General features: G+C 50.6%; 1 protein-coding gene across 1 annotated transcript in view; it reads right to left on the bottom strand.

Annotated features, from left to right (window-relative positions):
* Window positions 1-26,604, bottom strand: part of LOC142254735 (mitochondrial inner membrane m-AAA protease component AFG3L1-like) — a 54,758-nt gene extending 28,154 nt beyond the window's left edge. The window contains exons 1-5 of the mRNA XM_075325989.1: window positions 26,470-26,604; window positions 25,538-25,625; window positions 24,245-24,336; window positions 15,274-15,423; window positions 14,110-14,178 (exon numbers count right to left, since the gene is read on the bottom strand). Of these exons, the coding sequence (XP_075182104.1) occupies window positions 14,110-14,178; window positions 15,274-15,423; window positions 24,245-24,336; window positions 25,538-25,625; window positions 26,470-26,568 (498 nt within the window). The 5' untranslated portion in view covers window positions 26,569-26,604. The remainder of the gene's footprint in view (window positions 1-14,109; window positions 14,179-15,273; window positions 15,424-24,244; window positions 24,337-25,537; window positions 25,626-26,469) is intronic.
* Between the last annotated feature and the right edge of the window lie 640 nt (window positions 26,605-27,244).

Raw genomic sequence — 27,244 nt, 5'->3', positions numbered from 1 at the left:
ACAGTAAGTCTGGTCGGTCTGGTAGTGCCGACGGTTGGCCGACCGTGAGATGCCACAGATCCGGATACCACGCCCTCCTTGGCCAGTCTGGGGCGACGAGTATGACGCGGCTGCAGTCGGATCTGATCTTGCGTAGCACTCTGGGCAAGAGTGCCAGAGGTGGAAACACATAAGGGAGCCGGAACTGCGACCAATCTTGCACTAAGGCGTCTGCCGCCAGAGCTCTGTGATCGCGAGACCGTGCTATGAAGGTTGGGACCTTGTTGTTGTGCCTGGACGCCATTAGGTCGACGTCCGGCCTTCCCCAGCGGCTACAGATTTCCTGAAACACGTCCGGGTGAAGGGACCATTCCCCTGCGTCCATGCCCTGGCGGCTGAGGAAGTCTGCTTCCCAGTTTTCTACGCCGGGGATGTGAACTGCGGATACGGTGGAGGCCGTGGCTTCCACCCACGTCAGAATCCGCCGGACTTCCTGGAAGGCTTGCCGACTGCGTGTCCCTCCTTGGTGATTGATGTATGCCACCGCTGTGGAGTTGTCCGACTGAATTCGGATCTGCTTTCCTTCCAGCCACTGCTGGAAGGCTAGTAGGGCAAGATACACTGCTCTGATTTCCAGAACATGGATCTGAAGGGTGGACTCCTGCTGAGTCCACGTACCCTGAGCCCTGTGGTGGAGAAAAACTGCTCCTCACCCTGACAGACTCGCGTCTGTCGTGACTACCGCCCAAGACGGTGGTAGGAAGGATCTTCCCTGTGATAATGAGGTGGGAAGAAGCCACCATTGCAGAGAGTCCTTCTGTGAAAAGGATACTTTCCTGTTCAGGGATGTTGACTTCCCGTCCCATTGGCGGAGAATGTCCCAATAAGAGGACGCAGATGAAACTGCGCAAACGGAACCGCCTCCATTGCCGCCACCATCTTCCCGAGGAAGTGCATGAGGCGTCTTAAGCAGTGCGACTGACCTTGACGGCGAGTCTGCACCCCAGTCTGTAGTGACCGCTGCTTGTCCAGCGGAAGCTTCACTAGCGCTGAGAGGGTATGAAACTCCATGCCAAGATACGTTAGTGATTGGGTCGGTGACAGGTTTGACTTTGAGAAGTCGATGATCCACCCGAACGTCTGGAGAGTCTCCAGCGCAACATTCAGGCTGAGTTGGCATGCCTCTTGAGAGGGTGCCTTGACAAGTAGATCGTCCAAGTAAGGGATCACAGAGTGTCCCTGTGAGTGCAAGACTGCTACCACTGCCGCCATGACCTTGGTGAACACCCGTGGGGTTGTCGCCAGACCGAATGGCAGAGCTACGAACTGAAGATGGTCGTCTCCCATCACGAAACGTAGAAAACATTGGTGCTCTGTAGCAATCGGCACGTGGAGATAAGCATCTTTGATGTCTATTGATGCTAGGAAATATCCTTGAGACATTGAGGCAATGACGGAGCGGAGGGTTTCATCCGGAACCGCCTGGCCTCCACGTGCTTGTTGAGCAGTTTTAGGTCCAGAACGGAACGGAAAGAGCCATCCTTTTTTCGCACCACAACCAGATTGGAGGAAAACCGTGTCTTGTTCCTGAAGAGGAACAGGGATTACCACTCCTTCTGCCTGCAGAAGAGCATCGGCTCGGTGGGGAGGTGGGGACGTTCTGAAGAATCGAGTCGGAGGACGAGAACAGAACTCTGTCCTGTGCACGTGGGCACAATGTCCCTCACCCACCGGTCTGTGACCTGTGGCAGCTAAATGTCGCCAAAGGCGAGCGAGTCTGCCATCAACCGCGGATGCGACTTTTGTTAAGGAATGGGAAACCATACAATTGGATTGCTCTATGAGACTGTTGCAATTAGTTTTAAAGAAAAACATAGAAGATTATAATGATTTGAGTTTGGAATTGGAAAAATTTAAAACAGGATACCCATTCTAGAGTGACTGAGGATTATTGGTCCTCATTTACATCTAAGTTGGATAAAAAACTAATGGATGTTCAGACAGAAATTAAAAATAAAAAAAGAGAAAAATTTTTAAGAGACAAGCATGATTATGACACCAATCAGATCTTTTGCTGGACAAAGGATAAGGTCAAGGGATATAAAAAACATCAATATATGTATAATAAGAAAAAATCGCATGTACAAAATAAGGGATATTGGACTACCGATTCAGAATCTAGTGGCTCTGAAGAGGTAGTACCGGGTCCTTCAAGAGATACCTCTTCATCAGTTCCCACTCCTGCCCCTTTAGGAAACGCATCCGACGGGGGGGCAGGAAGGGGCACAAGAGGAAGAGGACGCAAACGAAAGATGGTGTCATGGAGGAATTGAATGATAATCAATTGCTTGTCTCTTTGAATAAGAATATAATAAATCTGTCGGAGCATTCACTGACCAGCGATATGGTGTCCGTTTTGTCTAAGGGGTTGAGCTTTTGTGTTCCAGAAGAATTTAATTTTGTGGAATTTAGAGTGGATCTTTATAAGGCAATAAGGAAAATACATTTATTCAAATTCTTTAACCAAATGCCTCACAACATAAATCTGATTCCTGAGGGTGAACAACCATGCATGGTGAATGATGGGAGTTTTGATGTGACAGGGGCCTTCGACCCTGACACATTAAAAGAAGCTACACTGTTAATGAGCTTGAATGATCCCACATTGGAGTCCGAAGTGGACATAAATGAAATAATGTGTGAACCCATGAAATTTAAAAAAGGAAATAAATCAGATTTTTGTCCACCAACAGTACATGGGAATTTGATCGATTTGTTCCAGGATACTGTTATAAAAAAAGTAGAGGCTTTGAGGTATCCACAAGTTAGTAGGAATTTGAGTGCAGGTGAATTAGCTGCGGTAAAAACTATGCGCACGTGGGAAGATACTATCTTCCGCGAAGCGGACAAAGGGGGCAACATTGTCCTCATGTCCCGTGATATGTACCTGCAGGAATGCTTAAAACAGCTACAAGATCGCACAACATATAAACCCTTACTGTCAAACCCTATTAATGAATACAAAAAACAACTTGTACGTCTCTTGGACAGATATGTAATCCTCGGTTTGATTTCTAAAAAACAAGCAGAAAAATTGATCCCGCCTTTCCCTACGAGACCACACTGGTACTGTATACCAAAAGTGCACAAAAATGAAAAAAATCCTCCTGGACGTCCAATAGTGGCGGGGATTGGCTCACTGACTGAGCCACTCTCCCACTATTTGGACTGGCTGCTGAGACCCCTGTTGTCCCATATTCCGTCTTATGTTAAAGACAGTGGGGATTTTGTGTCACTCCTCAAAGAAGTAACATGGCAGGAGGGATACAATTTAACCACAATTGATGTGGATAATTTATACACACGGATCCCACAGGCTTTGGGAGTAGAGGCAGTAAAAGACATTGTCACACGCAGTGGCAAAAGTCCTTTGTTTTGTGATTTTGTTGGTGAAGCGCTGGAATTTGTTTTATCAAAAAATGCCTTCATGTTTCTAGACGGGTGGTATGTACAGTGCGGGGGTACTGCAATGGGTACCCCCGTATCATGTGCCATGGCCAATATTTTTTTGGGACAATTTGAAGGCAAATATGTATATACAGTGAATAACCCGTTCTTGAAGCATATTAAATACTATTTAAGGTATGTCGACGACATGTTCATGGTGTGGGATGGGACAGAAAAGGATTTTTCCGATTTTGTTTCCTATTTAAACACCACCAACACCATGAACATGTCGTTTACCTCTACCTTTGGAGGCAATACTATAAGTTTTTTGGATGTGGAGGTTGGGGTCAATGATGGAGTGATCGCAACAAAAATTTATAGAAAACCCACAGCCTCCAACTCTGTTTTACATTATGAAAGCGCCCACCCGCAGCACACAAAAACTGCCCTCCCGTACTCGCAGTTTTTGAGGGTAAAAAGAACTAACAGTACCAGTGTGACCTTTGAGGAACAGGCTTCTGAATTAAAAAATAGATTTTTACAACGGGGTTATCCCGATACTATTATCAATCTAGCATATGAAAAAACTAAAAAATCTGCAAACGAGGATAATCGTCTCTGTCCAGTAGCCAACTCAGGAGGGGTGAAAAAGAGAAAAGAAAAGAACACTAATGATAGGTTCACCTTTAGTTTCAAATTCGGACCTATGTTTGACATCATAAGAAAAACGCTTAATGAGAACTGGCACATCCTAGAAAGGGATCCTGAATTGAAAAATATGACGGCTTCTAAGCCATTAGTTTCCTACAGGAGATGCCACAATTTGAGGGACTTGCTGGTTAAAAATAGATTAACCAGCAAAAACACATGGTTGGAAAAACAGTCTCCTAATGGCAACTTCAAATGTGGCCAATGCAGATTTTGTAGTCTGCGTTTGACCGGCAAGTCTGTGAAAATTGGTGCACATACACACTATGTCAATCAGTTTATATCGTGCAAGACAAAATTTGTAGTCTATGCAATAGTATGTCCCTGTGGGAGATTTTATATAGGAAAAACTATCAGATGCCTATATGTTCGATTTAAGGAGCACTATAATTCAATCCAGACAGGAAAGGGATCCCCAAGATTGATAGCACATGTACGAGAATCGCACAATGGCTGCCCTGATGTTCTGAATTTTGCCGGTTTGGAAAGGGTGTCACTCCCATCGCAAGGAGGGGATCACCACAAACTGTTGTTGCAAACGGAGGCAAAATTAATTATAAAATATGGAGCACAGGGCGCATTGGGAATGAATGACCGTAACGACTTATCAGTCTTTTTGTAAAGGATTTTTTGCACAAAAACAGGGCATGGTAAAATAATGGTATATGTCTGACAATGGGTGGGATAATTAATGGAATAAATATCCCAGATAAGTGAAATCAAGTTGTAATCCTGATTACGCATATAAACCATGTATGAATTGATTTTTGTGAATATTATAATGTCTCATACCTCTGTAATATTGTCCGATTTTTGTATTTTTCACAATGATTGCTTTTAATTGTTTGGTACGTGAAATATGCACACAAAGTACCTTTTAATTGTATTATACACTTCATGCACACTTTTTGTATATGTGGGGAGGTCACCTGGATGCATGACCCTATTTAGGGAGGGCTGATCTTACCCCACATGTGGACCCGTGGAAGCCCAATCACAGGCGAAACGGCCGTCGTCCATAGTGAGGGGCCGCATCCAGGTCTCCTCCACCCGCTGATTTTACAACACCTTTTAACCGAGTTTATGGAATAAAGATTATCCGGAAAAAGACATCAGCATTGGTGCGGTCTTATTCTTCTTCTGTATTGATGAACTGAACTGACTTTTGCTGTTTGGACCTGCACGCTGATCCGGCTTCCAACAAGGACGTCTGGTGCTATATTCCTTACCCTCCAGTGATCCCAGGTGTGATAGGCGTGTATGGGTGGTGCAGGACTGTGTTCTCTTGGATTCATACGTGGGCACAATGTCCCTCACCCACCGGTCTGTGACCTGTGGCAGCTAAATGTCGCCAAAGGCGAGCGAGTCTGCCATCAACCGCGGATGCGGAGAGATGAGAGAGCTGAGAGTCATGAGGAGACCGCCTTGGTAGCGGTTCCTCCGGCTGCCTTCCTTGGGCGTGATTGAGCCCCCGGAAACTGAGCCCCTCTGAGGCTTTTCAGCTCTTTTGGACGAGGACAATTGGGACCTGCCCGAGCTTGGGAAGGACCGAAACCTCGACTGTCCTTCCAGGACAGCATTAATAGGGTAAGTCGCAATGCAGACATTGCGAGGTTACGGACGCCCCTGCGGCACAAATGTACATATGCTCAAGACCAGCTGTGCAAGAACAGCTGAAAAGCTTAGGGTGCCCATACGGCTGTAAATGCCGGAGCAACCGACACGCCGATAGCCTCATAGACAGATTTCAACCAGAGTCCATCTGTCTGGCATCTTTAAGTGAAGTCCCATCTCCACTGCAACTATAGCTCTAGCCGCAAGCCTGGAGATTGGAGAATCCACCTTTGGACCCTGGGTCCCGCGCTTGACCACGTCAGGGGGAAAAGGATAACGTGTATCCTTAATACGTTTGGAGAAAACGCTTATCTGGTAAGCGTGGTGTTCCTGGACTGCTTCTCTGAAGTCAGCGTGGCCAGAAAAATACTCAATATACGTTTGAGCTACTGAAATGGGACTTCTCCTGCTGTGAAGCTGACTCCTCCGCTGGGGGAGCTGAGGGAGAAAGATCCAACATTCCATTGATGGACGCTATAGGATCATTCCTTATGGCGTCACCATCCGGTGTATCCGGATTGAGAGCGTTGTCAGGATCAAAGTCCTGATGAGCTACGTCTGCCTCATCATACAGAGAGCCTCCTGGGACCCCCCCCGGAGCACCGATTTTATTCCCAACGAGGGTGGCCAGGGAGCAATGATCCAGATTGCCCATGGCCTGTCCGGACTGCAAGTCTCTATCCCATTGCAACTCCATCCCTGTCCTTGGACAGGGTTGACAGGTGGTTCCTTTGGCCACGTCTAGTAGAGACCCCGGCTGACCAAGTGCTCCAGGGGAGCATTGCACACAATGGGGTTCAGTGCCGTGGAACAGTATCACATGCAGTAAAAACAGCATCGAAAACCTGTGTTGCTTATATGCTGCTGCCGACTAGCCATCTAGGACATAGAGCCAAGAATGGCGACCGTACAATGCAATGTATAGCATACAAGCATAAAGTACAAATGAACACTGCAGCACATGCAATACAAGCAGCATAGAAAGCCTGTGCCTTGGCACCCCTGCTTTTCTGCTGCTGTAGACTAGCCATCTAGGGGAATATAGCCCAGAATATCGACCATACAGTGCAATGTATAGCATACAAGCATAAGTACAAATGCACACTGCAACCCCTGCAATACAAGCAGCATAGAAAAAACCTGTGCCTCAGCACCTCTGCTTTTCTGCTGCTGTAGTCTAGTCATTCTAGGCGAAAATAGCCCAGACTAGCGACCGTACAGTGCAGTGTATAGCATACAAGCATAAATACACATGAACACTTCAGTACATGCAATACAAGCAGCATAGAAAGCCTGTGCCTTAGCACCCCTGCTTTCCTGCTGCTGATGTGTCGCCATCTAAGAGGGCATATAGCCAAAAATAGCGACCTATGCAGTGTAAGCATAAAAATACAAATGGACAACTGCGGTATTTAGTGGGGTCAGCACTTCAGGTGCCGCTTACCGCCCGCCTATAAGCGGGTGTGTGGTCGCCCTAGTCCTGTGCCTGGTTGCCCAGAGTCCGATCTCTCAGCTCGGACTGCAGGAATGGCTGCCGGCGTCTTCTCCAGCTCGTGTGAGTAGGGGCGGGCCGTGGGCGTGCCCCCAAGTCAGAGCGGGAAACCGGCGTCCCACAGTGTCCAGTGAGAGGGCTGGAGCATGTAAATAAGGCTCCAGCCCTCGGCGCTGCTGATTGTACAGCGTCTCTCCCCTACCCTGATTGACAGGGTGGGGGCGGGAACGAAGCGGAGCTAGGCCGCAAAAGCCGGGGACTGGATTTATAAGCGCCGCCGCCGTAAAAGCGCGGTCGGCGCTAAGTCCCCGGCACACTACAAGTCCCAGCCGCGCCGCCGCTCCCGGAGCGTCCGGCGCGGTAGTTCCCCATACATAAAGTCACTCAGCTAGGCTGCAGTGACTGTAACCCTTTACTGTCCCCGGCGCACTAGCACACCCAGCAAGTCTGGAGTGTGCTGTGCCTGTGTGTACGGGGACACAGAGTACCTGAATGGTGCAGGGCCATGTCCCTGAACGGTACCCAGCTCCGTATCCAGCAGGTTCAATGGGTCTGTGGATGGAGCCAGGCCTCAGGGCTTTGGGGCCGGTAAGATCCCACTTCCTCAGAGCCCCTCAGGGGGATGTGGAAGGAAAACAGCATGTGGGCTCCAGCCGCCGTACCAGCAATAGGTACCTCAACCTTACAAACCACAAGCGGGGTGAGAAGGGAGCATGCTGGGGGCCCTATATGGGCCCTCTTTTCTTCCATCCGATATAGTCAGCAGCTACTGCTGACTAAACAGTGGAGCTATGCGTGGATGTCTGACCTCCTTCGCACAAAGCAGAAAACTGGTGAGCCAGTGATCCCACTGGGGGTGTATAGCCAGAAGGGGAGGGGCCTTACACTTTTTAGTGTAATGCTTTGTGTGGCCTCCGGAGGCAGTAGCTATACACCCAATCGTCTGGGTCTCCCAATGGAGCGACGAAGAAATGTGAATTTCTTTATTGAAACCATGGACACCATGTCTTGTGGTCTCAAGAGGAGAGAAGCAGCCGGCTTGGTATCGAGCCGAGGGCCCATCCGCCTTGGTATAGAAGCCGAGGGCCCATCCGGCTTGGTATGGAGCCGAGGGCCCATCCGCCTTGGTATAGAAGCCGAGGGCCCATCCGGCTTGGTATGGAGCCGAGGGCCCATCTGGCTTGGTATCGAACCGAGGGACCATCCAGTTGGTTATCAAGGGGAGGGACCATACAGCTGGTTATCGAGAAAAAGGACCATGCAACTTGTTATAGACCGGAGGGACCACCCAGCTGGTTATAGACCGGAGGGACCACCCAGCTGGTTATAGACCGGAGGGACCACCCAGCTGGTTATAGACCGGAGGGACCACCCAGCTGGTTATAGACCAGAGGGACCACCCAGCTGGTTATAGACCAGAGGGACCACCCAGCTGGTTATAGACCAGAGGGACCACCCAGCTGGTTATAGACCGGAGGGACCACCCAGCTGGTTATAGAGTGGAGGGACCACCCAGCTGGTTATAGAGTGGAGGGACCACCCAGCTGGTTATAGAGTGGAGGGACCACCCAGCTGGTTATAGAGTGGAGGGACCATTCCGCTGGTTATAGAGTGGAGGGACCACCCCGCTGGTTATAGAGTGGAGGGACCACCCCGCTGGTTATAGAGTGGAGGGACCACTCCGCTGGTTATAGAGTGGAGGGACCACCCCGCTGGTTATAGAGTGGAGGGACCACCCCGCTGGTTATAGACCGGAGGGACCACCCAGCTGGTTATAGACCGGAGGGACCACCCAGCTGGTTATAGACCGGAGGGACCACCCAGCTGGTTATAGACCGGAGGGACCACCCAGCTGGTTATAGACCGGAGGGACCACCCAGCTGGTTATAGACCAGAGGGACCACCCAGCTGGTTATAGACCGGAGGGACCACCCAGCTGGTTATAGACCGGAGGGACCACCCAGCTGGTTATAGAGTGGAGGGACCACCCAGCTGGTTACAGAGTGGAGGGACCACCCCGCTGGTTATAGAGTGGAGGGACCACCGCGCTGGTTATAGAGTGGAGGGACCACCCCGCTGGTTATAGAGTGGAGGGACCACCCAGCTGGTTATAGAGTGGAGGGACCACCCAGCTGGTTATAGACCGGAGGGACCACCCAGCTGGTTATAGACCAGAGGGACCACCCAGCTGGTTATAGACCGGAGGGACCACCCAGCTGGTTATAGACCGGAGGGACCACCCAGCTGGTTATAGACCGGAGGGACCACCCAGCTGGTTATAGACCGGAGGGACCACCCAGCTGGTTATAGACCGGAGGGACCACCCAGCTGGTTATAGACCGGAGGGACCACCCAGCTGGTTATAGACCGGAGGGACCACCCAGCTGGTTATAGAGTGGAGGGACCACCCAGCTGGTTATAGAGTGGAGGGACCACCCAGCTGGTTATAGAGTGGAGGGACCACCCCGCTGGTTATAGAGTGGAGGGACCACCCCGCTGGTTATAGAGTGGAGGGACCACCCCGCTGGTTATAGACCGGAGGGACCACCCCGCTGGTTATAGACCGGAGGGACCACCCCGCTGGTTATAGACCGGAGGGACCACCCCGCTGGTTATAGAGTGGAGGGACCACCCCGCTGGTTATAGACCGGAGGGACCACCCCGTTGGTTATAGAGTGGAGGGACCACCCCGCTGGTTATAGACCGGAGGGACCACCCAGCTGGTTACAGAGTGGAGGGACCACCCCGCTGGTTATAGAGTGGAGGGACCACCCCGCTGGTTATAGAGTGGAGGGACCACCCCGCTGGTTATAGAGTGGAGGGACCACCCAGCTGGTTATAGACCGGAGGGACCACCCAGCTGGTTATAGACCGGAGGGACCACCCAGCTGGTTATAGACCGGAGGGACCACCCAGCTGGTTATAGACCGGAGGGACCACCCAGCTGGTTATAGACCGGAGGGACCACCCAGCTGGTTATAGACCGGAGGGACCACCCAGCTGGTTATAGACCAGAGGGACCACCCAGCTGGTTATAGACCGGAGGGACCACCCAGCTGGTTATAGACCGGAGGGACCACCCAGCTGGTTATAGACCGGAGGGACCACCCAGCTGGTTATAGAGTGGAGGGACCACCCCGCTGGTTATAGAGTGGAGGGACCACCCCGCTGGTTATAGAGTGGAGGGACCACCCCGCTGGTTATAGACCGGAGGGACCACCCCGCTGGTTATAGACCGGAGGGACCACCCAGCTGGTTACAGAGTGGAGGGACCACCCCGCTGGTTATAGAGTGGAGGGACCACCGCGCTGGTTATAGAGTGGAGGGACCACCCCGCTGGTTATAGAGTGGAGGGACCACCCAGCTGGTTATAGAGTGGAGGGACCACCCAGCTGGTTATAGACCGGAGGGACCACCCAGCTGGTTATAGACCAGAGGGACCACCCAGCTGGTTATAGACCGGAGGGACCACCCAGCTGGTTATAGACCGGAGGGACCACCCAGCTGGTTATAGACCGGAGGGACCACCCAGCTGGTTATAGACCGGAGGGACCACCCAGCTGGTTATAGACCGGAGGGACCACCCAGCTGGTTATAGAGTGGAGGGACCACCCAGCTGGTTATAGAGTGGAGGGACCACCCAGCTGGTTATAGAGTGGAGGGACCACCCCGCTGGTTATAGAGTGGAGGGACCACCCCGCTGGTTATAGAGTGGAGGGACCACCCCGCTGGTTATAGAGTGGAGGGACCACCCCGCTGGTTATAGACCGGAGGGACCACCCCGCTGGTTATAGACCGGAGGGACCACCCCGCTGGTTATAGACCGGAGGGACCACCCCGCTGGTTATAGAGTGGAGGGACCACCCCGCTGGTTATAGACCGGAGGGACCACCCCGTTGGTTATAGAGTGGAGGGACCACCCCGCTGGTTATAGACCGGAGGGACCACCCAGCTGGTTACAGAGTGGAGGGACCACCCCGCTGGTTATAGAGTGGAGGGACCACCCCGCTGGTTATAGAGTGGAGGGACCACCCAGCTGGTTATAGACCGGAGGGACCACCCAGCTGGTTATAGACCGGAGGGACCACCCAGCTGGTTATAGACCGGAGGGACCACCCAGCTGGTTATAGACCGGAGGGACCACCCAGCTGGTTATAGACCAGAGGGACCACCCAGCTGGTTATAGACCGGAGGGACCACCCAGCTGGTTATAGACCGGAGGGACCACCCAGCTGGTTATAGACCGGAGGGACCACCCAGCTGGTTATAGAGTGGAGGGACCACCCCGCTGGTTATAGAGTGGAGGGACCACCCCGCTGGTTATAGAGTGGAGGGACCACCCCGCTGGTTATAGAGTGGAGGGACCACCCCGCTGGTTATAGAGTGGAGGGACCACCCCGCTGGTTATAGACCGGAGGGACCACCCCGCTGGTTATAGACCGGAGGGACCACCCAGCTGGTTACAGAGTGGAGGGACCACCCCGCTGGTTATAGAGTGGAGGGACCACCGCGCTGGTTATAGAGTGGAGGGACCACCCCGCTGGTTATAGAGTGGAGGGACCACCCAGCTGGTTATAGAGTGGAGGGACCACCCAGCTGGTTATAGACCGGAGGGACCACCCAGCTGGTTATAGACCAGAGGGACCACCCAGCTGGTTATAGACCAGAGGGACCACCCAGCTGGTTATAGACCGGAGGGACCACCCAGCTGGTTATAGACCGGAGGGACCACCCAGCTGGTTATAGACCGGAGGGACCACCCAGCTGGTTATAGACCGGAGGGACCACCCAGCTGGTTATAGAGTGGAGGGACCACCCAGCTGGTTATAGAGTGGAGGGACCACCCAGCTGGTTATAGAGTGGAGGGACCACCCAGCTGGTTATAGAGTGGAGGGACCACCCCGCTGGTTATAGAGTGGAGGGACCACCCCGCTGGTTATAGAGTGGAGGGACCACCCCGCTGGTTATAGACCGGAGGGACCACCCCGCTGGTTATAGACCGGAGGGACCACCCCGCTGGTTATAGACCGGAGGGACCACCCCGCTGGTTATAGAGTGGAGGGACCACCCCGCTGGTTATAGACCGGAGGGACCACCCCGTTGGTTATAGAGTGGAGGGACCACCCCGCTGGTTATAGACCGGAGGGACCACCCAGCTGGTTACAGAGTGGAGGGACCACCCCGCTGGTTATAGAGTGGAGGGACCACCCCGCTGGTTATAGAGTGGAGGGACCACCCCGCTGGTTATAGACCGGAGGGACCACCCAGCTGGTTATAGAGTGGAGGGACCACCCAGCTGGTTATAGAGTGGAGGGACCACCCCGCTGGTTATAGACCGGAGGGACCATCCAGCTGGTTATAGACCGGAGGGACCACCCCGCTGGTTATAGTCCGGAGGGACCACCCCGCTGGTTATAGAGTGGAGGGACCACCCCGCTGGTTATAGACCGGAGGGACCACCCCGCTGGTTATAGAGTGGAGGGACCACCCCGCTGGTTATAGACCGGAGGGACCACCCAGCTGGTTACAGAGTGGAGGAACCACCCCGCTGGTTATAGAGTGGAGGGACCACCCCGCTGGTTATAGAGTGGAGGGACCACCCCGCTGGTTATAGACCGGAGGGACCACCCAGCTGGTTATAGAGTGGAGGGACCACCCAGCTGGTTATAGAGTGGAGGGACCACCCCGCTGGTTATAGACCGGAGGGACCATCCAGCTGGTTATCAGAGCCAAGAGTGTTTGAAAAGCTTTAAATAAAAACTAAGTTTTGTAACATACCCGGGAAACGCAGTCCCCCCAACTCCCCCCCACAGAAAACCCCCAACATAAAAGATAAGTGCAATAGTATCCAATATATTCATCAGATCACTAAGTATGTAAAAGGGTTCTTAAACAGACATTACAAATACGAGATCCACTTTACACCAACATGTCAATACTCAAAAGAGACCTAAATGAAATCTCCTCAGTTCTCTCGAGGCGAAGCCTGAGCCGTCTATCCGGGGCGCCCAAACTTTGAGATACAGTCTCTTTTTAGATATATCGCTTTTTCCATACTTATCAGCCAGTTCACTTTGCTAATGTACTCCGGAATAGAGGGGGTCTGGTCATCCAACCAATGCTGTGCTATCAGCTTTCTAGCCATGTATAGCATTCTAGCTACCGCTGTTTTGCCATACTCGTCCGTCACCAGATCTTCAACGTACCTAGTTCCTGTATTTCTGATGGCATGGGGCTGCATTACTGTCTATGACATAGGCAGCTTATACATGAAAGGTGAGCGTTATATAGAGGTGTTAGACGTTTGGATGGAGCAGATGTTGTTCTATTTCATAACCATACACTGCCTTCATCACAGCAGCATGTCTCTGCAAGAGAAGAGTTCGGTGGATGAGTCTGCCGACCCTAGTCCAGACCTTTCACCAACAGAAAACATTTGGGGTTTTATAAATTGGAAAATCTGGCATAGAACCCAGACTGTGGAGCAGCGAGAGCCTGACATCACATAAGTAGGGCTCATCCATAATTAGAAATGTTCCCTAATTGGAATACCCAACAAGTTGGCCACGGGCGTAGCAACGTTTTGGAGATGTGTCGCTGCCACCGATTTCTAAATTAGTACATTTTTTTCCATATGAAACGGGAAAAGATCTAACATTCATCTTCTGATCTGTGTCCTATGTTCTGCTGCAAATATATTTTGGAAAAAACTAGTCATTTAATCCGAAAATTCCTGGTTCCTTGTTTTTGGAATTAGGGCTGTACAAACACAGGCGTATAAAATCCAATGAAGATGCTGGAAGGAAAGCGGTGGATGTTACCGCTGCACATTTGCCATCAGCGGATGGTCGGATGATACGTGTTCTTACCTCTGTAGGGGACCCGTGCGCAGGAATCACTCTTACATATTGCTTATTGACGATTTCTAGCCGACCGACCTGCAGTGAATAGAAAAAGGAATAAATATCAACAATCAGATAAAAAAAAGTGAGTAAAAACCTCTCTGCTGCTGAGAAGTGCAGGCGGTGTGTAATGCTCGCGGCTGGTGTAGGGGCTGTGAGTGGGGTTAGTGGACCCACTGGACCACAGGGAGGGGACATACGCTTACCCTTTAGTAGGAGGGGCTTAACTAAGCGCCCACCGCAAGGTGAACGCCAGATACCACTCCCAGGGCAGGGACCGGGACTGTGGCAGCTGACCCCCAGGACAGATGACGGATTCAGGTATAGATACATGTACAGGCAGGATGACTGAGGCAGGCTGGACAGGCGGGTACAGACAGGAGTAGTTGGCAGGGCAGGGACAGAAAGGTATGGGACAGAGTGACTGACACAGAAGTAACGGGACGTGACAATTAGCTAGACAGACAAGACACTGACTAAATGGAAAAATTGCACAGGCACCTCCCCTAATGGGAGGGTGCCTTAAATACATAGTGCCTCTCAGCCATAGGCTGAGGCATTTCCTGGAAATAGCGTGCCAACCCTTTAAGAGGAGGGCCGGGGCGCGTGTGAGAGCCTTAAGCACACTCTTGGGAAACCTGGGCTGTGTGCACAGGCCCCAGGAGGGGGAAGGAGACAGCACCACACATGGATGACTGGGGGAGTGACGGGGAGGAAGCGACCCAGTCGGGGCGATAAGTCGGCAGAGACGCTGGCACTAAGAGGGTATCCGGCATCCGTTCATCTCTAGCTTTGTTAATGGCTAAGCGATGATTCGGCGATCCAGATAGGGTGGACCAACTATTCCTGACCAATTAGCAATTAAAAATAGCACTTATAAGATAATTATGGGCAGATATTTATTGGTAGATCCCGGCAAATTAAACAAGATCTGCCAAAAATCAAACCTGTAATGTGACAGAATAGAACAAGTTGTCCAAACCTTTGTCTCCTCTGGAGAGAGGTGGTGCTCTCAGCTGATCTCTCCATCCTTATAGCAAGCAGAGGTCCATTTTTCCAAAATGTACATTAATACATCAACCTGCCCGCATTACACAAAAGCCAGATGAACGGTATGTAATGGAAACGTACCAGCCCTCGTTCCAGGTAGAAATGGACAAATTCCTTCCAACTAATTTCCTTGCCGGAGTCTCGAAGGTAAAAAACTGCAAATCCGGTGAACAGTCCGGCTGCCAGGATCATAAAGCTGCGGAAATCTTTATCATCCCATGGGAATTCACCCTGTAGCAACAAGTCAGGAGGCAGGATGGTTAATATCTGCACATATCATGGAGCGATCACTGCGTTATCATTAGGACGTTCACTTAGTCACTCAGGAGGCTAAATGTGACCCCGTCCTTGTAACCAGTGGTTGTTCCTAAACCACCACAATCCACTATCCTGCAGATTTTTAGGAAATCCTTTTGAAAGAAGGAAGAAAAAGGGAGGGGAGAAAGGAAGAAGAAGAAAGAAAGAAGAAGAAAGAAAGAAGAAGAAAGAAAGAAAGAAAGAAAGAAAGAAAGAAAGAAAGAAAGAAAGAAGAAAGAAAGAAAGAAGAAAGAAAGAAGAAGAAAGAAAGAAGAAAGAAAGAAAGAAAGAAAGAAAGAAAGAAAGAAAGAAGGAAGAAGAAGGGAGGGGAGAAAGGAAGAAGAAGGGAGGGGAGAAAGGAAGAAGAAGGGAGGGGAGAAAGGAAGAAGAAGGGAGGGGAGAAAGGAAGAAGAAGGGAGGGGAGAAAGGAAGAAGAAGGGAGGGGAGAAAGGAAGAAGAAGGGAGGGGAGAAAGGAAGAAGAAGGGAGGGGAGAAAGGAAGAAGAAGGGAGGGGAGAAAGGAAGAAGAAGGGAGGGGAGAAAGGAAGAAGAAGGGAGGGGAGAAAGGAAGAAGAAGGGAGGGGAGAAAGGAAGAAGAAGGGAGGGGAGAAAGGAAGAAGAAGGGAGGGGAGAAAGGAAGAAGAAGGGAGGGGAGAAAGGAAGAAGAAGGGAGGGGAGAAAGGAAGAAGAAGGGAGGGGAGAAAGGAAGAAGAAGGGAGGGGAGAAAGGAAGAAGAAGGGAGGGGAGAAAGGAAGAAGAAGGGAGGGGAGAAAGGAAGGGAGGGATGGAGGGAGGAAGAAAGGGAGAAAAAGGAAGAGAGGGAGGAAGAAAGGGAGAAAAAGGGAGAGGGGGAGAAAAAAAAAGGGAGAGGGGGAGATAAGGAGAGAAGGAGGGGGCGACTTGTGTTTTCATTAGATCACACTTCTGTATCAGTGTTACTGCTCACAGTAGGGTCTGGAAGATATATAGCTGTGCCTAAAAGTGTTGGCACCCTTGAAATTGTTTCAGAAAGAAGGGAATTTTGTTTACTTACCGTAAATTCCTTTTCTTCTAGCTCCAATTGGGAGACCCAGACAATTGGGTGTATAGCTTCTGCCTCCGGAGGCCACACAAAGTATTACACTTAAAAGTGTAAAGCCCCTCCCCTTCTGCCTATACACCCCCCGTGCCTCACGGGCTCCTCAGTTTTGGTGCAAAAGCAAGAAGGGGGAAAAAATCATAAATTGGTTTAAAGTAAATTCAATCCGAAGGAATATCGGAGAACTGAAACCATTCAACATGAACAACATGTGTACACAAAGAACAACAGCCCGAAGGGAACAGGGGCGGGTGCTGGGTCTCCCAATTGGAGCTAGAAGAAAAGGAATTTACGGTAAGTAAACAAAATTCCCTTCTTCTTTGTCGCTCCATTGGGAGACCCAGACAATTGGGACGTCCAAAAGCAGTCCCTGGGTGGGTAAAATAATACCTCGTAAGAGAGCCGTAAAACGGCCCCTTCCTACAGGTGGGCAACCGCCGCCTGAAGGACTCGCCTACCTAGGCTGGCATCTGCCGAAGCATAGGTATGCACCTGATAGTGTTTCGTGAAAGTGTGCAGGCTCGACCAGGTAGCTGCCTGACACACCTGCTGAGCCGTAGCCTGGTGCCGCAAAGCCCAGGACGCACCCACGGCTCTGGTAGAATGGGCTTTCAGCCCTGAAGGAACCGGAAGCCCAGAAGAACGATAAGCTTCGAGAATTGGTTCCTTGATCCACCGAGCCAGGGTTGATTTGGAAGCCTGTGACCCTTTACGCTGGCCAGCGAGAAGGACAAAGAGTGCATCCGAGCGGCGCAGGGGCGCCGTACGAGAAATGTAGATTCTGAGTGCTCTCACCAGATCTAACAAGTGCAAATCCTTTTCACATTGGTGAACTGGATGAGGACAAAAAGAGGGTAAGGAGATATCCTGATTGAGATGAAAGGGGGATACCACCTTAGGGAGAAATTCCGGAACCGGACGCAGAACCACCTTGTCCTGGTGAAACACCAGGAAAGGGGCTTTGCATGACAGCGCTGCAAGCTCAGACACTCTCCGAAGTGATGTGACTGCTACTAGAAAAACCACTTTCTGCGAAAGGCGTGAGAGAGAAATATCCCTCATTGGCTCGAATGGTGGTTTCTGAAGAACCATCAGCACCCTGTTCAGATCCCAGGGTTCTAACGGCCGCTTGTAAGGAGGGACTATGTGACAAACCCCCTGCAGGAACGTGCGTACCTGTGGAAGTCTGGCTAGGCGCTTCTGAAAAAACACAGAGAGCGCTGAGACTTGTCCCTTAAGGGAGCCGAGTGACAAACCTTTTTCCAATCCGGATTGAAGGAAGGAAAGAAAAGTGGGCAAGGCAAATGGCCAGGGAGTAAAACCCTGACCAGAGCACCAGGATAAGAAGATCCTCCACGTCCTGTGGTAGATCTTGGCGGACGTTGGTTTCCTGGCCTGTCTCATAGTGGCAATGACCTCTTGAGATAACCCTGAAGACGCTAGGATCCAGGACTCAATGGCCACACAGTCAGGTTGAGGGCCGCAGAATTCAGATGGAAAAACGGCCCTTGAGACAGCAAGTCTGGTCGGTCTGGCAGTGCCCACGGTTGGCCGACCGTGAGATGCCACAGATCCGGGTACCACGACCTCCTCGGCCAGTCTGGAGCGACGAGGATGGCGCGGCGGCAGTCGGACCTGATCTTGCGTAACACTCTGGGCAACAGTGCCAGAGGAGGAAACACATAAGGGAGTTGAAACTGCGACCAATCCTGAACTAAGGCGTCTGCCGCCAGAGCTCTGTGATCTTGAGACTGTGCCATGAATGTCGGGACCTTGTTGTTGTGCCGGGACTCCATTAGGTCGACGTCCGGCAGCCCCCAGCGGCAACAGATCTCTTGAAACACGTCCGGGTGAAGGGACCATTCCCCTGCGTCCATGCCCTGGCGACTGAGGAAGTCTGCTTCCCAGTTTTCTACGCCCGGGATGTGAACTGCGGATATGGTGGAGGCTGTGGCTTCCACCCATAGCAGAATCCGCCGGACTTCCTGGAAGGCTTGCCGACTGCGTGTGCCGCCTTGGTGGTTGATGTATGTCACCGCTGTGGAGTTGTCCGACTGAATTCGGATCTGCTTGCCTTCCAGCCACGGTTGGAACGCCTTTAGGGCAAGTTACACTGCCCTTCTCTCCAGAACATTGATCTGAAGGGAGGACTCTGGCTGAGTCCAAGTACCCTGCGCCCTGTGGTGGAGAAAGACCGCTCCCCACCCTGACAGACTCGCGTCCGTCGTGACCACCTCCCAGGATGGGGGCAGGAAGGATTTCCCCTTCGACAGAGAAGTGGGAAGAAGCCACCACTGAAGGGAAGCCTTGGCTGCCCGAGAAAGGGAGACGTTCCTGTCGAGGGACGTCGACTTCCTGTCCCATTTGCGGAGAATGTCCCATTGAAGTGGACGCAGATGAAACTGCGCAAAAGGAACTGCCTCCATTGCTGCCACCATCTTCCCTAGGAAGTGCATGAGGCGCCTCAAGGGGTGTGACTGGCCTTGAAGGAGAGATTGCACCCCCGTCTGTAGTGAACGCTGTTTGTCCAGCGGAAGCTTCACTATCGCTGAGAGAGTATGAAACTCCATGCCAAGATATATGTCAGTGATTGGGCCGGTGTCAGATTTGACTTTGGAAAATTGATGATCCACACGAAACTCTGGAGAGTCTCCAGAGCAATGTTCAGGCTGTGTTGGCATGCCACCCGAGAGGGTGCCTTGACCAGCAGATCGTCTAAGTAAGGGATCACCGAGTGTCCCTGAGAGTGTAGGACTGCTACCACTGTTGCCATGACCTTGGTGAAGACCCGTGGGGCTGTCGCCAGGCCGAAAGGCAGTGCCACGAACTGAAGGTGTTCGTCCCCTATGGCGAAACGCAGGAAGCGCTGATGCTCTGGAGCAATCGGTACGTGGAGATAAGCATCTTTGATGTCGATTGATGCTAGGAAATCTCCTTGGGACATTGAGGCGATGACGGAGCGGAGCGATTCCATCCGGAACCGCCTGGTTTTTACGTGTTTGTTGAGCAGTTTTAGGTCCAGAACCGGACGGAAGGATCCGTCCTTTTTCGGCACCACGAACAAGTTGGAATAAAAACCGTGACCCTGTTGCTGAAAAGGAACAGGGATCACCACTCCTTCTGCCTTCAGAGTGCCCACCGCCTGCAGAAGAGCATCGGCTCGCTTGGGGGGCGGAGATGTTCTGAAGAATCGAGTCGGAGGACGAGAGCTGAACTCTATCCTGTAACCGTGAGACAGAATGTCTCTCACCCAACGGTCTTTTACCTGTGGCAGCCAGGCGTCGCAAAAGCGGGAGAGCCTGCCACCGACCGAGGATGCGGTGTGAGGAGACCGAAAGTCATGAGGAGGCCGCTTTGTGAGCGGTTCCTCCGGCGGTCTTTTTAGGACGTGACTTAGACCGCCATGAATCGGAGTTCCTCTGATCCTTCTGAGGCCTTTTGGACGAGGAGAATTGAGACCTGCCCGCGGACCGAAAGGACCGAAACCTCGATTGTACCTTCCATGGTTGAGGTCTGTTTGGTTTGGACTGGGGTAAGGATGAGTCCTTTCCCTTGGATTGTTTAATGATTTCATCCAATCGCTCACCAAACAGGCGGTCGCCAGAAAATGGCAAACCGGTTAAGAACTTTTTGGAAGCAGAGTCTGCCTTCCATTCACGTAGCCACATGGCCCTGCGGACTGCCACCGAATTGGCGGATGCTACCGCCGTACGGCTCGCAGAGTCCAGGACAGCATTAATGGCGTAGGACGCAAACGCCGACGCCTGAGAGGTTAAGGACACCACTTGCGGGGCAGATGTACGTGTGACTGCATTAATCTGCGCATGACAAGCTGAGATAGCTTGGAGTGCCCATACGGCAGCGAATGCTGGAGCAAATTACGCGCCGATAGCCTCATAGATGGATTTCAACCAGAGCTCCATCTGTCTGTCAGTGGCATCTTTGAGTGAAGCCCCATCTTCCACTGCAACTATGGATCTAGCCGCCAGTCTGGAGACTGGAGGATCCACCTTGGGACACTGAGCCCAGCCCTTGACAACGTCAGGGGGGAAGGGATAATGTGTATCCTTAAGGCGCTTGGAAAAACGCTTATCTGGACAAGCTCGGTGTTTCTGGACTGCCTCTCTGAAGTCAGAGTGATCCAGAAACGTACTCATTGTACGCTTGGGAACCTGAAAACGGAATTTCCCCTGCTGAGAAGCTGACTCCTCAATTGTAGGAGCTGGGGGAGAAATATCCAACACCTGATTGATGGTCGCTATAAGGTCATTCACTACGGCGTCACCTTCAGGTGTATCTAGGTTGAGAGCGGCTTCAGGATCAGAATCCTGATCTGATACCTCCGCTTCATCATCCAGAGAGTCCTCCTGCTGAGACCCTGAACAGTGTGATGAAGTCGAGGGAATTTCCCAGCGAGCCCGCTTAGGCGGCCTGGGACTGCGGTCCGTGTCAGAGACCTCACCCTGGGACCTATGGGTCACCCCAGGAGCACTTTGCTGCTCCAATTGAGGGGGGCCTGGGGCCTGAGTCACCGGTTTGGACTGTAAGGCTTCTAGTATTTTAGCAGACCATTTATCCATACTCTCAGACAGTTTGTCAGCAAATACTGCAAACTCCGTCCCTGTCACCTGGACAGTGGCAGCAGGTGGTTCCACCTGGGCCACCAGTAGCAGAGGCTCCGGCTGAGTAAGTGCCACAGGGGCCGAGCATTGCACACAATGAGGGTCGGTGGAACCTGCCGGTAGTACAGCTGTACATGAGGTACAGGTTGCAAAGTAAGCCTGTGCTTTGGCACCCTTGCTTTTTGCGGACGACATGCTGTTGTCTCCTCTGAGTACAATGCAGGAGGGTATATAGCCAAAAATCAACAGTGCGACCGTACAGTGTAAATGTATAGCATATATGCCTATATATATATATATATGTACACTTCGGCACTCAGTGGGGCCAGCACCACAGGTGCTGCTTACCGACCGCTCAAAGCGGTTGTGTGATCACCAGATTCCCTGCCTGGGCCTCCCAGAGCCGTGTTGTCTCTCCTCTCCAGCGTCAGAAGTGCTGACAGGAATGGCTGCCGGCGTTCTGTGGGGAGGAGGGGGCCGTGGGCGTGCCCTAGAAAGTGCGGGAATCTGATGCCCCACTGTGCTGAGTGAGGGGGGGAGGAGGATACAAAGTATGCTCCAGCCCTCAGCGCTGACGTCCTGTGCAGCGTCCCGCCCTTCCCCTGACTGGCAGGCCTGGGGGCGGGAATATGCGATACTAGGCCGCAAAAGCCGGGGACTAAAGTTATAAGCGCGGCCGGCAAATAAGCGCGGTCGGCGCGGTAGTCCCCGGCGCACTAACGCACCCAGCAGTGCTGCAGTGTGTATGGCACAAGCGCTCCATGCGCGGTCCCCCACGGGGACACAGAGTACCTCACAGTAGCAGGGCCTTGTCCCTGACGATACCCGGCTCCTGTCCAGCAGATTCCCCAGGGGCTGCGGAGGGAGCACGGTCCCAGTGCCTGGAGACCGATTAGGATCCCACTTCACCCAGAGCCCATTAAGGGATGGGGAAGGAAAACAGCATGTGGCTCCTGCCTATGTACCCGCAATGGGTACCTCAACCTTAACAACACCGCCGACCAGAGTGGGGTGAGAAGGGAGCATGCCGGGGGCCCTGTTATGGGCCCCCTTTTCTTCCATCCGATATAGTCAGCAGCTGCTGCTGACTAAGATGTGGAGCTATGCGTGGATGTCAGCCTCCTTCGCACAAAGCATAAAAACTGAGGAGCCCGTGAGGCACGGGGGGTGTATAGGCAGAAGGGGAGGGGCTTTACACTTTTAAGTGTAATACTTTGTGTGGCCTCCGGAGGCAGAAGCTATACACCCAATTGTCTGGGTCTCCCAATGGAGCGACAAAGAAAGAAATGATTTCTCTCAGAAAATTATTGCGATTACACGTTTATATCCTTTGTGTGTATTGGAAACATGAAAAAAACCCCAAAGAACATAAGGCAAACTGGACGTAATTTCACACAAAACCCCAAACATGGGACGGACAAAATTGTAGGTAAACAAATTTGTTTCAAGCATGTGATGCTCGTTCAAACTTTCAAACTCACATGCAGCAAGTAACAGGTGTGGGCAATATAAAAAAACGGGAGAAGTTGACTCAATCTTTGCATTGTGTGTCCGTGTGTGCCAGACTAAGCATGGATAACAGAAAGAGGAGAGAACTGTCTGAGAACCAAAATTGTTGAAAAATATTAACAATCTCCAGAGCTCTTGATGTTCCTTTGTCCACAGTTCGCAACAACACATGGCACTGTAGCTAATCTCCTGGATGTGGACGGCAGAAAAAAAAACTGATGAAAGGTTGTAACACAGGATAGTCCGGAGGGTGGATAAGCAGCTTCAATCAAGCTCCAAAGAAATTCAAGCCGTCCTGCAGGGTCAGGGGGCATCAGTATTAACATGAACTGTCCATACACATCTGAATGAAATGAAACGTTATGGAGGAGACCCAGGGGGACCCCACTGCTGACACAGAGACATAGAAAAGCTAGACTGCAGTTAGCCAAATGTACGTGAGTAACCAAAATCCTTCTGGGAAAGTGTCTTGTGAACAGAGGAGCCCAAGATGGTAAAGCACATTATTATACTGTTTACCGAAAACGGAATGAGGCCTACAAAGAAAAGAACACAGGACCTACAGTCAGATATGGTGGAGGTCAGAGATGTTTTGCTACCTCTGGCACTGGTTGCCTTTATTCAAGGCATTATGAAATCTGAAGATTACCAAACAATTTTGGGTTGTAATGTAGAGCCCAGTGTCAGAAAGCTGAGTTTAGTCCTAGGTCATGGGTCTTCCAGCAGGTCAATGACCCCAAACACTTCAAGAAGCCCCAGAAATGGATGGAAACAAAGCGCTGGAGAGTTCTGAAGTGGCAGCAATGAGTCCGGATCGTAACCCATTGACATCTGTGGAGAGATCTTAAAAGACCATTCCAGTTGTTTTACTTCCCTGCTGGAATGGTGCTAAGCCTCCCGTCTTATACTCAACTTCCGGCACCTTCACCTTCTATCGCCGCCGCTCTGGTTGGTCTCAGCGATTTGTGACCTGTCGGATGCTCTAGTGTTTCATGGAGCGGCCAGAGGTCACAAATCAATGCATCGCTATGAGAGGCTTCTTCTGGCCTCTTAGAGATGCATTGGGAGCTTGTGGCGTAACTTCTGACTTCCAGCCAGTCAGCATTTACTGTCACAAGATGGTGCCGCAGGACCAGAGCGGCATCGGTAAAAGGTGAAGGCGCCGGAAGGTGAATATATGACATTCAATATGTACATGTAATACATGACAATATTACATTTAAAGCACAAGTCCAGTACAAATATTAAGTTGAGGGTGCAACAAGTTTGTCCGCCCATTTTTGTGCGTGTGTGTGAAAGCATGTCCACTTTGCTTTTTTTTTTCCTCTGTTTTGATTTTTTTTGTGTTGTTCCAATACACACAATGGAAATAAACATGAGTATAACAAAATGTACATAACTGCAATAATTTTCAGGGAGAAATATTATATTTTCTGGTACAATTTCAAGGGTGCCAACACTTTCGGCCATGACTGTACCCGGGTGACCGCTGTACTTGTAGGTCTATGTGGTTTTCTTAGTATAGAACACCGCTGCTACTCACACACCTTCTGCACTCGCTGCCACCAGCCGGGCTCTTTCCTATTCCCATCCTTCTTATTGTTGCTCCCGCTGTTGTCTTGTGAACCCGATTCTTTGTCTGTAATGGAGATCACATCACATTAAAGGAGAAAACAAAGCAACAGTGCGGTCCGGCAAAGGAAGAGGTGAGTACATCCAAGTCACTGCTATAAGCGTAAACAGGATTAAAGGGCAGCACGGTGGCTCAGTGGTTAGCACTGCACGGTGGCTCAGTGGTTAGCACTACAGTCTTGCAGCGCTGGGGTCCTGGGTTAACATCCCACCAAGGACACCATCTGCAAGGAGTTTGTATGTTCTCCCCGTGTTTGCATGGGTTTCCTCCGGGGTCTCCGGTTTCCTCCCACACTTCAAAGACATACTGATAGGGAATTTAGATTGTGAGCCCCAATGGGGACAGTGTTGCCAATGTATGTAAAGCGCTGTGGAATTAAATAGCGCTATATAAGTGAATAAATATTATTATCCCAGATTAAAGGTCACCTATCATTTTATATATTATATACTCCCTTCCTTACGTGTCCAGGCAATCGGTAGCGGTCTGGGTCATAAGACACCCCCCCATCATCAACTGCTCAAAATAAAGGCCCTGCTCAGCAAGAAGAAGCGCCAACCCCCTGCAAGAGTGTAATGAACTCAATAAAAAGTCTATACACCGGAACACAAAGGGGTCACAGACTTTCTATTGAGCCTATGTAAGAGCTCAGAACTTCTGCAGACAGTTTGAGCAATTATCGGTGGCAGTCTTGCAGCGCTGGGGTCCTGGGTTCAAATCCCACCAAGGAAACATCTGCAAGGATGTTCTCCCCATGTTTGTGTGGGTTTCTCCCACACTCTAAAGACATACACATAGGGAATTTAGATTGTGAGCTCCAATGGGGACAGTGTTGTCAATGTATGTAAAGCGCTGTGGAATCAATAGCGCCATATAAATGAATAAAGATTATTATAGTCTCAAGATCAGCAGGACACGGTAGGAAGAGAATAGATATTACATATATATTTATAATAATATATTATAATATATAATATAATAAATTATAATATAATATATATATTTAAAATAATAAAAATAATATCACATAACAAGTAAAATAATAAAATACATTTTAAAAAAAAATCTGCATCCGAAAACAGCGCCACACCAGTCTGCAGGAAGAGTGCAGTATTGCAGCTCAGTTCTATTCACTTCAATAGGATTGCAAGTTTTATTATTTTTTAATCTTGCCCACACCCTTTAATACCAGCGAGACGTTACATACCTCTATAAGGCTTAGAGCCCATGAATGATAACATCGGTGACGGCCTCCATTGGAGGTTGTGATGGAACACCAGGCTTCCTCTTACAGACTGCAACAACAAAAAAAAAAAGCACAAGTGTCAATGGTCTATGGGGGAACAATGACAAGGAGAAAAGAGTTAAAGGGTTAATGTCCCCCGTCATATATGGGGATAGTCCTTGTAAAATACAAGTCATTTGGTAATTTGAGATATAAATGCTTTTCTTTACACCTCATTGCCTTGGAGACCGACCAACGCTGCTAGACAGCAGAACATGCGCAGCACTTCCAAGTTCTTGTCTATTGAGCTTGTAAGCACGGTCTTGGAGCTGGGAGTCTGCTTAGTAGCAAGTCAGCAGCGGTGGTCGGTCTCCAAGGCAACGAGCTAGAAACAAGAGAAAAAAAAACAAGGGTTAGTATCTGGAAAGAGCCTAACATTATAGCTGACTTTTACCATTTTCGATACCTCTGCTTGCTGTCAGTTCCTTTTATATCAATCAAGTCGGAGAACAGGCTGTTTGCTGAAAACATGGCCCGATTTTTAGGCCAAGACCACAATGCACGCGCACCGTCACTGTATGTAAAGGCCTGTTCAGACCTGTTCCATGGCACAGCTGAGGGTTTGCTACAGTTGCATCTGATTTAGAGTCCTCTGTGAGTTCAGCAGAGCAGCAGCAGGACTGATCTGACCACTTCTGAGGGTTTGCTACAATGTATCAGACGTTCTGGCTGCAGAGAACTACTTGCAATGTATACAATTGTAGCAAATCCTCAGCTGTGAGATGTCTCCAAACTGCAGGGCTTCAGCCTCTGTATATAAATGGTGCCTCAATTCAAAGGCAGCAAGCAGAGGGGGTGAAAATAGACAGACAATGCACAGCAGCAGCTGAGCTCACACACTGCACAGGCCTCACCTGCCGAGTCCCAGCTCCACAGGACAGACCCCGCCACCAGCCGGCCCGACAACATCGCACCAGCCCGGAGGAGAGCAGGCGCCCGACCCCGGCACTCATCTCACTCTACTGTATGGGGATGAGGCAATGTCACTGAAACTGGCAGACACTAGGCTGCCAACTGCGCCTGTCAACTTTCAGCCAATAGAAAAACAGCAATCCGGGCAGGCAGTGTATAGACACACTGTAGGGGGCCTTCACGACCGGTCCTTCTGTGTCCTTCACATATTGTTGTCCGGTAAGGAACAAAGTATAGCTTGATTAGTTCCATACTATTTAGTATTGATTTTTCGGTTCCTAGATATTTATGGGGCAGGGATGACTCGTGTTGTAACCCTGATGTTAAAGTAACATACATTAAAAAGTGGGTATATATGTAGAAATAGGTGTAATTTTGAGAGTTCATTAAAGGGGTATTCCACCAAAAAAAATAAATCTATCCTTACTCCCCCTCCCCGGGTCCATTACTGACTCTCAACCCAACCCCTCCTTCTGGTATGTGTTATTATCTACAGTGCAATCAGTGATTAGCTGCAGCGCTGTTGATGTGACATCAGCGCTGCAGACAACAGACACCTGAAGCAGAAGTAGAGACTCAGCACCGGACCAGGTGAGGGTGAGTGAAGCACAGTTTGTTTTAAAACAAACTGCATGGGAAATGGAAAACGTATACACGTGGCCCCAGCGTCTTGTTGTCAGGCAAACAATACAGTTATGGAGCGCTGCTGTCCAAGAG

The sequence above is a fragment of the Anomaloglossus baeobatrachus genome, chromosome 10 (genome assembly GCF_048569485.1).
Source record: "Anomaloglossus baeobatrachus isolate aAnoBae1 chromosome 10, aAnoBae1.hap1, whole genome shotgun sequence".
Classification (NCBI taxonomy): domain Eukaryota; kingdom Metazoa; phylum Chordata; class Amphibia; order Anura; family Aromobatidae; genus Anomaloglossus; species Anomaloglossus baeobatrachus.
Note: the sequence above shows the minus strand (reverse complement) of the source record. Positions and strands in the feature narration are given on the sequence as shown.